Source organism: Phragmites australis, chromosome 4, assembly GCF_958298935.1.
Source record: "Phragmites australis chromosome 4, lpPhrAust1.1, whole genome shotgun sequence".
Taxonomy (NCBI): Eukaryota; Viridiplantae; Streptophyta; class Magnoliopsida; order Poales; family Poaceae; genus Phragmites; species Phragmites australis.
Genome location: NC_084924.1, coordinates 30720473 through 30732157, shown reverse-complemented (window position 1 = coordinate 30732157; position 11685 = coordinate 30720473). Strand labels below are relative to the sequence as shown.

At 44.4% G+C, this 11685-nt stretch overlaps 1 protein-coding gene across 2 annotated transcripts in view; it reads right to left on the bottom strand.

Annotated features, from left to right (window-relative positions):
* Positions 1-1217: 1217 nt before the first annotated feature.
* The window catches only part of LOC133916072 (2-oxoglutarate-dependent dioxygenase 11-like), a 31645-nt gene continuing 21177 nt past the window's right edge, over positions 1218-11685 (bottom strand). Inside the window, exon 4 of one of the 2 annotated variants that reach the window (XM_062359570.1) lies at positions 1218-1637. In XM_062359570.1, coding sequence (XP_062215554.1) covers positions 1395-1637 — 243 coding nt within the window. In that variant the 3' untranslated portion in view covers positions 1218-1394. The remainder of the gene's footprint in view (positions 1638-11685) is intronic. The other variant, XM_062359569.1, reaches the window with a different exon arrangement.

The following is an 11685-nucleotide window of genomic DNA, read 5'->3' as shown; positions in this document are numbered from 1 at the left end:
TCCAGTCACGATATCGTTAGCAGGAGAAAGAAAGAAATGTGTTTTTTCTTGGGAAATGCACCATTTGTCATTCTTAAAGTTTCCTGTTCATGTTTCGAAACTCTTAAGTTCACGATTCATGGTAAACATTTATTTTGAGGAAAATTATTGCAATCTATCATTCAAATTGTACCGTCCAATTATTGTCCATCAGTAAAATGACATTATTTGAGGTTGAGCTGCATATGTCTCCGCCGGAACCTTTGTAACGGCCCATTTATCATGCCTCAAGTAGTTATATGGTAGGCTGAAGTATGAAGTATTTAACCGGCCCAATTATCTGGCTGCAATTTTAATTTGGCTCGATTATTGGGTGGCCATTTGTGATTAACTTGGGAAATGGAAGCACATTCTCATTCCTGATAATTTCTGCTGTTGGTGTTGGCGGTTTTCCAGAACTTTATTGATGATGCTGACATATAAATTAATGTATTGTTAGTATGTCAATGCTGTCCTCTTCTGCCTTCCTATATGAGAATACTCACATATCAAGGTGGTAGCGACGTAGCGTCCGGTTCCTTAGTTTGCATCCATGTTACTATCAATCTATCGATTCCTCAAGAATATAGACTCTGACTTGCATGGTTATCTGAGCAGTGTTCCTCAAGTTATTTTCTTTTACAAAAACAAAAAATATCACTGGCATGTGGACTCTCTGTTAGTGGCTGTAATTTTCAGCTCCGTTGTGTATTCGACCATCCATGCATGTCGACTGTCAATTAACTATTCACTGGCATAGGTAGACAGGGAGTAAACAGTTTCTTCAAAAATTGTTGCAGTGGGTATTCAATAACTGGTTGACATGAATACGGATCCAAACAAGTAAAACATTATTGGGCCTTCGGGCACTATAAAAAAGGGGTTGTTCCTGAAGGCTTGCCAGAGAACGGTGTATAGCGAGAAATATCTCCGTATTGAGTCCAAGTCAGATTACAGAGTTCTAGTCTAGTTCTAGCTCATCATGTAAGGTTCCGTCTCCACGTACCCGTCCACCGCACCCATATACACATGACACATCTATCAGATCAATAGCGTTGAGAGAGGTTGTAGACTACATATTTGTGTTTTGTTCTTCTAATTCTATTTGATTAGCTTGGTGCGATTATCGGAATACTATAACATCATCCATACTTGATATAGTTAGCAGAAGACAGAAAGAAAGGTATATTGATACAATGTAACGGAAATTACGTGACTATTAGAATACTATAACAACATCATCCATACAATCATGAGTTGTTGAGTCATTATCACAGACAAGATAACGTATTACAGACTGATATGAAAAGGAATATAATCGGTAGGACACGGCATAGAAGAGGGTTGCTCACCTCCCTCCAACCATAGATAAGCTACTACTCCAGCATCAGTCTCTCTAGGTGGTCCCTTCCATCAAGCTTTGCTGCCAAATATTGCATAAAGAAATCCTGGTAACTCGTCGATCTGTACCGCATTTTGTCGCCTTTCACGAACTCCGGCAGAGGGCCAAGCATCAGATTCTGGCAAGGATAGTGGAACATTGCCACAGAAATCCGCTCTTTGTTTGGGTGTATCACGGCCCTATGCTCAACACTTCTGAACTTCCCATTACTCAAGATCTGCAAACGAAGGATAACATAAGAGACAGCTGAAGTAGCCCGAGGCCATTCAATAGTGTTCAGAACCATAGCATCTATTGCAACTAACAAATATAGTTGAGAATCAAATGAGCTGACAAAGAGTCTAGCACTGTCCACCCAGGTTCTAGTCTTAGATTTGATGCCAGTGCTCACATATATAAAATAGCTATATATATCCTTAAAGTCCGATTGGTATAGAGATCAAAAATTGCACTTCCTTTATTAAAAAAAAAAGAGTCTAGCGCTGCTCTCTAGAAGAACTTTCAACCGGCCTGCTGCTTGGAGCTTTGACAAAATGGTGTACATATATAATCTTATATAATCTTATCGAGTCGAGGGATCGCAAGCCGAAAGATCGGATGGTCGAGCTCGAGCACAGTCCTGTGGGCTGAACTGTAACTGCCCCATCCATAGGCGTAGGAACTAGGAAGACTTGAGGAACCGCATCCCACACAATATGCACGATCTACAGAGAGTGATAAACAATTACTGTGAGGAACATCATGAAGACGATAGTCATTATAATGACCGTAGGTCTCCAGGATGAGATGGTCGATGTGACTCCCCTGTTTGAAGAAACAGGCATGACAATCCTCCCCATCTCCTCCTAAAGAATTCGATAGAGGTTACGAAGCCTTCGCACCTGAGCTTTGGTAAATACTATGGGATGAGAAGTTCAAAGCGGATCCGATCCAGAAGTACAATGGGAAGATCAATCCCAATGAGTGGTTACAGATCTATACTATTGTTATTCAAGCAGCTGGTGGCGACAATAGGGAAATGGCCAATTACATACTGACTGCCCTCGATGGACCTGCAAGGTTCTGGTTGTTGAACCTGCCACCTAGCTCGATCTGGTCGTGGGCCGAGCTGAAGGCTCAGTTCATCATCAACTTTCAAGGTATGTTCGAGCGCCCAGAAATGGAAGACGATCTTCATTAGCTGAACCAACGTAAGGATGAATCCCTTCGAGACTTCATTCGTATGTTCGGTGATAGGCATAATATGATCCCAAACATCTCCGATGGGTTTGTCATCATCGCCTTCAAACGAGGCATTAAGGATAAAGACCTGGTCAGGAAGCTGGCTACCTGGAAGATTCATACAGTCAAAGAACTCTTTGAGTTGGATGACAAGTGTGCAAAGTGTTCTGAAGCCTAGGCACACGCCAAAAACCCTCAGTCCGGGAAGGACAAGCCTGAGTCTTCAAAGAATGAGGGGAGGAAGAACAAACCTGGTGACAAGCGCAAGGGTCTAGACACGACCGTAGCCATGGTTGAGAGGAGTAAGTTGCGCAACACTGGAGATAGCAAGGGACTGAGCTGTGGTGGTGGGAAGTGGTGTTCCATCCAACAGACCAACCAGCACGATTTTGACGACTGTCACATTATCAAAAGAAGCTCAAATATAAGCTTAAGGTTGTTATTGCTGATTATCAAAGCAAACAGGCCAAGCCGGACGCTAAAGATGACAAGCGCAAATTCCGTGGGGCTGATCAAAACTTGGCACACATCTTTAGAGGATCCGTCTCGTATGAGTCCAAGAGGTAGTACAAGGCGGTCGAAAGGGAGGTCAACCTAGCATTGACCGGGCCTCCCTGGTGCCTCAAGTGGTCAGAAGTCCTGATCACCTTCGATCAAGCTGACCACCCATCCGTGGTTCCACACCCGGGTTGGAATTCGGTTGTGGTCCAACCTATTATCCTCAACATCAAAATCTTTAGGACCTTAGTCAACGGGGGTATCTCACTCAACCTCATCTTTGCCAAGACATTAGACAAGATGGGGATCCAAAGGTTGGAACTCAAGATAGGAGCTAAGCCTTTCCATGGTATAACTCCAAACTTATCGACCATGCCCCTTTGCTAGATCGAGTTTCCAGTTACATTCGGTGAGCCTGAAAACTTCCGTATAGAGAAGCTGACCTTTGATGTTGCGGATTTTGAGATATCTTACAATGTGATCCTAAGCCGCCCAATGTTGGGTAGGTTCATGGCCATCGTGCGCTATGCGTACTAGGTGCTCAAGATCCCAAGTCCAGAAGGAGTTATAACCATCAAGGGAGATCAACGTACAGTGGTCAAGTGCGATAAGCAAAGCCTAGATATGGTTGAACACTTTTGCCGAACGGTCACTACCTCAATCCGCCACCAAGGTCAAGGACGCAAGCTCGTGAGCCTCTGATGTGCATTTACCTGATCTTCTGAAGGTAATACGATAAGTCGATTGGTGGAGTTTCGATATTGATAATCCAAAGGCTCTGATCAGATCAGATCGATAACCCTCGCAACCACTACACCACTACACCGTGGTTATCAACCGTGCCAAGATGCGGCTGACCTCACTAAGAAGGTTTTTCCTGCAAGCAAATCGAGAACAAAAGCAAGGACAGGTAGATGCAATTTGAATATTGCTAATTACCAATGAAGCACTCGAGTTGGGGTTCCACAAACGGAACAAGCGGTGAAACTATATAAAACAGAATAATCTAAGCAAAACCCAAGCCTAAACTATGACGGCTACTATGTATATATAGGGGGACATGAGGAGGTCGACCTAGGGTTGTGCAACCATGGAAAGAGGCGTACACAACATGGATTCCAATCCCGACACGATTACAAGACCCAACTAGGTCTAAAACGGTGGCGCAACACCTTACTTCTTTGACTCTAACTAAACTATAAGGAATATTTGGTCGAGCATAGATCCATTGGAAAGGGTTCATCATTAGCTTTCAAGCAAGTCAAAGAGCGCCTCAATTGGACTCCGTATGTGAGAGTTATGCTCGTTTTATTGACATGATGTCCTTGGACTCGACCACGACCACGATCACGACTTCGACCACGACCCGAGCTTAACTTTGAGTCCGAGTAGACTTGTCCTATGACAGAAGTCATCCAGATGAGGTTGTGGTGCTTCGTCCAGGTTCCTAAGCAACAAAACATTACAAAAACTTAGCAGTATTCTATTCTTTGCGAAGAAAATATGAACAATAAGGAACGAATTCACCATGTGTGTATCCGAGGGAGCCAAGGGCTCATCGGCCTCAATGATGCCTCCAAGTCTACCGTCACCGCAAATGGCGAGCCAACAATGGTGCCAAGGATAAAAAAGCTGGTGTCAGCATCAAGGTAGTGCCCCTCGATCTGTCTGAGCTGGACAAGATGATCAAGATAGGGGTCGACCTTGATCCCAAATAGGAACTCGAGCTCATCACTTTCCTCTGAGAAATCGAGATGTGTTTCTGTGGCAACCATCCGATATGCCCGGAGTCCCTAGGGAGGTGATCGAGCATCAACTAGCTGTGGAACCTGGTGCCAAACCTATGGTGCAAAAGCAGTGAAGATTCGCGAAGGACAGAAAACAAGCCATCCAGGAGGGCGAAGGACAGAAAACGAGCCATCCAGGAGGAGGTCGGCGAACTCCTAAAGGAAGGTTTCATTTGAGATGTTCATCATCCCACATGGCTCACGAGTCCAGTCCTTGTGAAGAAAGCCAATGGCAAGTGAAGAATGTATGTCCACTTCACTGACCTCAATAAAGCTTGTCCCAAAGATTCTTTTCCTCTTCCTCACATCAAGCAGATTGCCGACTCCACGGTGGGTCATGCATTGCTGTGTTTTCCTGATGCCTATTCAGGGTATCGCCAAATTAGCATGAGGATAGAGGATGAAGAAAAAACTTTTTTATTACTCTTTTCAGTGTATTTTGCTATGTAAAGATGCCTTTCGGTTTGAAGAATGTTGGTGCTATGTATCAACAATGTATTTAGAATTTATTATAGCCCTAAATTGGGCGCAACATTGAAACTTATGTCGAAGATATTGTAGTCAAATCTAGAACCAAAGATGCATTGATCGATGACCTCAAGGAAACATTCAACAACCCCGCCATCAGCACTATCATCCTTCGTCCGTCTATAAAAGCCCAGCTGCTTGCCCCTCCACTCCTCACCACCTTCCCCCGAGCACACTAAGGCAAGCTCCACTCCTCTATCTCTCTCTCTCTCTCTCTCTCTCTCTCTCTCTCTCTCTCTCTCTCTCTCTCTCTCTCTCCCCCAACCGAGCATCGAGCTTCTTTCCGTTGATCTCCCTTACCGGTCCAAATCTGCCATCGCCAAGCTGCCTAGAGAACCCTAGCCACCTCCTCCACCATCTCCCTAACTCCTCTCCCCTCCTTCAGCCTCCACCGAGCTCCCTAGCGAGCTCCCCAACCCGCACCAATGGTAGCTCATAGCCAGCCAATCCTGTCCCCTCCTTCATTTGGACTCCGCACAAACTGAGATCCCCATGCTCCCCTCTCTCTCCTCGTACATTCGCCATGGTGAAAGGTGGCCGGAAGGCCATTTCGGCGAATCTCCTGTGTCTCCTCTTCCACGGGCCGGAGACTGCGAGGCGGCGGCGCCCTATGCCATTCTGTGGAGATGCCGTTGCCCCCACCGTCTCCCCCTCTCTCTATGTGTAAACCAACAAGTGGGCCCGGTCATGACGCTATTTCTCCCGCAATCACCACTCCCTTGGGCCGGAGCTGGGCCGCTCGGCCCACAGGCCAACCCAGTGGCTGGTAGAGCCCAGCCGCATAGCGTACATGCCTTGTAACGGCCCATTCGTACAGTACCCGACCCATCTCCCTTTAAGCCAGCCCAAATGAACAGTCCCAGTACATTAACCCCTCTCTTTTTTCTAGATTTAAATTTCCAGAAGCCCGTATCTCCTACGTTTCAACTTCGATTTTGATGATTGTTTCACTAATATTCCTCTAAATTCAATTCCTATCCATTTCCACCAGGTTCATATTTATTTCAAATTAGTTTGTATTTTGTTTGTATTTAATTGGGTTGTTTGTGTACCATGTTTTAGAGACCAGAGAGTTCGAGGAGGAGGAGGAGGAGGAGCTGAGAACACATGACTTCGAGCAGGACCCCCTCGAGGGCTTCACTGGAGGCAAGTCTTGATCTATTTTGCCTCATTGATCATATTGTACCCTGTTTTATCACCACAACCCATAAGAACCGTTTTCCACCGAATAATTGCATAAGTATTATTTATTGGCATAATTTAAGTTGTGATCTAATTATGTCCTATTGTAGAATTAGCCGGCCTAATTGCTATCATTCCATATATAACCTTGATAATCCTAGACTTACCGTCTCAGAAATATCAAATACGCCAAGACGAATCCCTTGATACTAGTATGCTTAGGACTATGTACTTTACTGTTATCTCATATTTAATCATGGTTAGTTTTGCAAAATGGGTAAAACTTGGTGCTTTGGTGCTGTGTGAGTATCAGGATGGGAAGGCTTACTAGATATTAATAACAGCAGTGAATCTATTAGAGCTGGGGCAAATCAGGGTTCCCGTCGGGAATACCTTGGGACTTTAAGTGTTGTCTGTGTGGCAGGCTTAGTGTGGAGATGTTTGCCTTGGCTCGATTAATGGTTAAGTTGGTGTGACATCTTACTTAGTCTTTACAGTACAGCCACACGACCATGTATGTGGCAGAGCTTAGTCTAAACCCCACCAGCTAGTATACTGGTCATCCGAAGGCAAGAGTGCAACATGAGACCATGGAGCAAGTGCAAGTAGGTGCAGGCTTGTCGACCTGGTTGGAGGCCTAGTATAGGTCAGGAATCTTTGGTAAGCTCCTGTAGGCAGCTAGTGGGATTATGTTGTGGTGTAATAGCTTTGTTGAGTTGCACTACCACGATGGTGCTTTGTTGTCAAGCTCTGCTTGTGGGTAAGGTGTACCACTCTGCAGAGGTAAAACATTTGAATAGTTGTGTTCACGGTTATGGTTCGGTCACAACAACTAGCATGGGTTGTGTGTGTTTCCTAGGAGTATGAGTGGGCATGGTATGCTCATTTTTTTGGAAATAGGTCCAGCATTTGCAATGGGTTATTGTGGACGGAGTGCCCGGCAACATTAAAACTTTGTTTGTTGTAGAACTTTGACATCATCTGTTGTAAGACTTGTATTTACCAGTAACTGATTCAAGGACTGATATAATAAAGTTTTAAGCACTATGGATGACCTGGGGTGCTTCAGGTGGTATCAGAGCCCTACTTGGCTGTAGGACGAGACCATAGACCTGGACATGAAAATTTTCTTAAAAGTATCTTACATAACTTCTTACTCTTCTCCCTTCTATTGAAAACCCCTTTTTGTAAGCGTTGTTCTCCTTTTTCGCAGATGGGTAATCGAGTACTGCTTGGACACCCTCAGCTTCCCGAAGGTGCTGTACGTTTCCATGACCAGGCTGGGTATTATGGAGCACCAAGAGTATGTTGGCAGGGAGTTTGAGGAATACGTCATCAAGTGCTACGAGGTCACCATCTACACTAGACCCTGTGAAGACTACCCCAACAAGAAGCCGTGGAGTGTGACCACCACAGGGTTTAGGTTCGCAGACACCTTCCAAGATATGGCTTGCAAAGCTTTGTGACACCTATGCTAGATCTATGAGAAGCCCATCGGCCATATGTCAATGAGATTCTTTCCCGAAACCGCCCCACTTGGTTGGCACGGATGATGACCTTGGAGGGCTTAGGGTGCGTGAAAGTGACTTGACCGTGGTGGCCATGATGCATACCTGTTGACCTTGGACGAGCTGTATGACCAACAGGTAGCGGAATCAACCACAAAAGCAACAAAGGTAGTAGAAGAATGCCAAAAAAAGGCTGATCAGTGAAGCGTACCTCACCGGTCGTGCCAACAGGAGGACCCTCAACATCCTTGGAGTAGAAGGACTCCCCATGCTTGAACCCCTTTGTCCCATAGGAAGCCTCTAGAGGAATTTCTCGGAAGCAGTTCATGCACTACTGTCGCCCAATGCCACCGGCAAAGAAGAACCTCTCCCTCTGACCCAACGGTCCCCCGACGTGGAAGAAGATGAAGAGTACACTCATCTCACCCCGCCAGAAAACCCCCTCACTAAGGAGATCAAAGACTGCACTGACGAAGCACAGTGTCCCAAAGAAGAGGAATGAAGCATCTAGGTCCAGCCGTAGTATGAGTTAGGCACGATCTATGTTTATGAACCGACACTGAACTATCAGTGCCGATTGGTAACTAGAACCAGCACTGATAATAAGTATCAGTGCCGGTTCAACCTAACTCAATCGTTGATCGCTCAGAATGTTACGAACCAGCACTGATACTTCATCAGTGCCAGTTTGTGCCTAACCGGCACTGATGGGACGACACGGATGACCTATTCTATTGTAGTACTATCTTATGATGTGTAGGTGATGGATGCATCTTAGCAAACGACAGCGAGATGATCGGGGCTAAGTGGGGTGTTTGGTGCCAAGCGATCAAAGAGGCCAGGCAGAGTCATGGATGATGCTAGCTGTATACGTGGAGAGCAAGCGAAGTTTGAGAAGATGGATGAAGACGGTGTGTTGACAAAGTCAAGTAAAAGGGATGTCGTGCAAGTGACAAGGCGGTCCGAGGGATCAGGAGTGGGATAGGCTTACCGGCGGTCGAGATCGCAAGACAGAGTACATGTGTCATCATCAGTAAGATTACTTGGGATGCAAGAAATTTATTAAACTTGGGATGTAAGAAATCTAGGTTACTTGGGATGTAAGAAATCTAGAAAACTTGAGATGCAAAAAATCTAGGAAACTTGCGATGTAAGAAAGCTCCTAAGGCCTATAAATATGAGGGGACTGCTATGAGAGCCTCTTTGAGCCATCCATCTGAGAGTTGAGTTCTAGGGTTTTAAAAGACAAAGAGATGAATACTTAGCATATGGTTTATGTGAGAGCTGTGTATCCAAAACCGCTTTGTAATCAGCCAAAAATATGATGTTCCTTTGCAAGTAATGAATATTGTGTTGCATCTTACCCGTGTGTTCATCTCCTTCTAGTTTCCCTCTCTTGGCTCCCTTGTATAATTGCAAGTTTTTTAGTTTTGTTGTGTTTTTCATTTTTGTTGGAGAGCTAATTTTTGCATTGTGTTGAAGTTATTTTTCTTGTTGCTAGAGTGATAAGAATATATAAATTGGTCTTGAACTATCCCTTATTTCTAGATTCATCAACTTGGAGAGTTTCTTCACCTGGTGTGTAGTTCCTTTGATTTGAGTGTTTCCTCATCGCGTTGCAAATTTTTGTGAGCTATGACACTTGTAATGGTTTTTTTATAGAACCTAGGGTTCAGATCCATCCATTAGAGTTATGATCAGAACAATCTTTTCGGAGATGTTCGGTACGATTTATTCTTGTTTCTCTCAGTTTCTTGCTTCTGCTTTTTTATTTGAGACGCATTAGGTAAAGGATTAGGATATACCATCCAAGAATTTTAGTGAGACTCCTATTCACCTCCTCTAATTGTTTTCCTCGGTCCTACAAGAAGCGCAGATCAAAGCCCAAAGATGATGATAATTCCTCGGAAATAGAAGCTCGATCTCCCTGGTTTGACTGATCGTTAGTTCAATTGCTTTAATCATCTGAAAAATGAAAAGTTGCGATTTGACCTAAAGGAAATGAACAACTTTGAGGTTTCCCCAGCCAAGTTCTTCGCAGAAAATTGTAAGGTCCCTGGCCTTGAGCTGCTGCAAATCGATGATATCAACCAAACTTTCTCAACTCATGTGTCAACTAGAATTTAGCTCTATTACAATATGCTGGGTTCAAAATGTTGTTCTATTTATGGTCTGGTTTTGTACGGCAAACTTCGACAGTTTATTTGCAGTGACGACAATGATGCACACTGCACGCATTTATTTCAAACCTGCTAACATATAACGTAGAGACCCCGCAAAAAGAAAAACATACAACGTTGAGGGTACACAGCGAGCATAAGGAAAACGTAAAGCTGCTGGCCTCTTAAAGCAACGCATAAACCGAGATATCCACTACTTATACTGGGTAGGAGTACATTTTTGACACTTTATTAACTGCTCTGCACACACAGAATATATATGTGGTACCTTACACACATCCACCCTCCGGTCACAAATAAGTAGCATTTTGAATATCAATACGGTTAAAAATATAACTTTAACTACTACTTTTTATTGTAATATATTTAAAAATATAGTAAAAATATACTATTATGAAAATACTTTTCGAGACAATCTACTTGTATAATTTTTAAACATACAAATCTATTACATAAACTGTTATTTGTAAGTTTAGAAACGGTTGACTACACATTGTTGGAGAACGGATAGGCTATGATAGCACAAAACAAAATTTTCTATTGCGTTCAACTAGGAAACAATGAGAGTAGAGGATCATAGATCGTTATCACTTGACGCACAACGCAACAAAAGAAGAGTTGGAGCAGACCGGTTCAATATCGTGCGTGTTGAAATAGAAGAAGTAGTCGAACTCAACATGACGATCGTCCTTTCCGCGTGATCTTCTCCTCGAGTAGATGTAGATGATCGACTTCCTAGTCGGGTGCATTCTGACTTCCTACTCGGAACATAAGTCAAATTGATAGCCGTTGAGTTCAACTTGTCAAGCCAATCAATGTCCGGTGTGCTAGCATTGCATGCATGACTAGGGTTTTAGGAGTTCAGGTGGAGGGGCGCGGCTAGGATTTGGAGTGGCTGAACCATGTGCACCCTCCCCACAGCCTCCCCTTCTATAGAGCCCAGTAATGGGCTCCTACGTTGGTGGCCCATTAGGACTTTTAATCCCTCATGGTTTACAATCCAATCAAATCTACTAACTATTCCAATCCGTATTACACTAAACCTCGGGAGTAGCTTTGGGCTGTCACGAGGTGGCTCGGGGAAATGAGGGCAGTCGTGAGGTGGCTCAGGCTGGTGAGACGGTGACGAGGTTGGAGGACGTGGAAGCCAGTCACAATGGGTAGATGCAGCTGCAGTGGCGACGATGGTCATCGTCGCCACTGCGGCCGCCTCTACCCCTCGGAAGTGGCTTCTTGAGATTGGGAGTGAAGTGAGATGGGGTGCGGCTGAGGGAGACGGGCTCGATTTAAGAAGAATTATCACTGCCGGTTTGTAATACGAACCATCAGTGATAATAATTAACACTGTCGGTTTGTCTTCG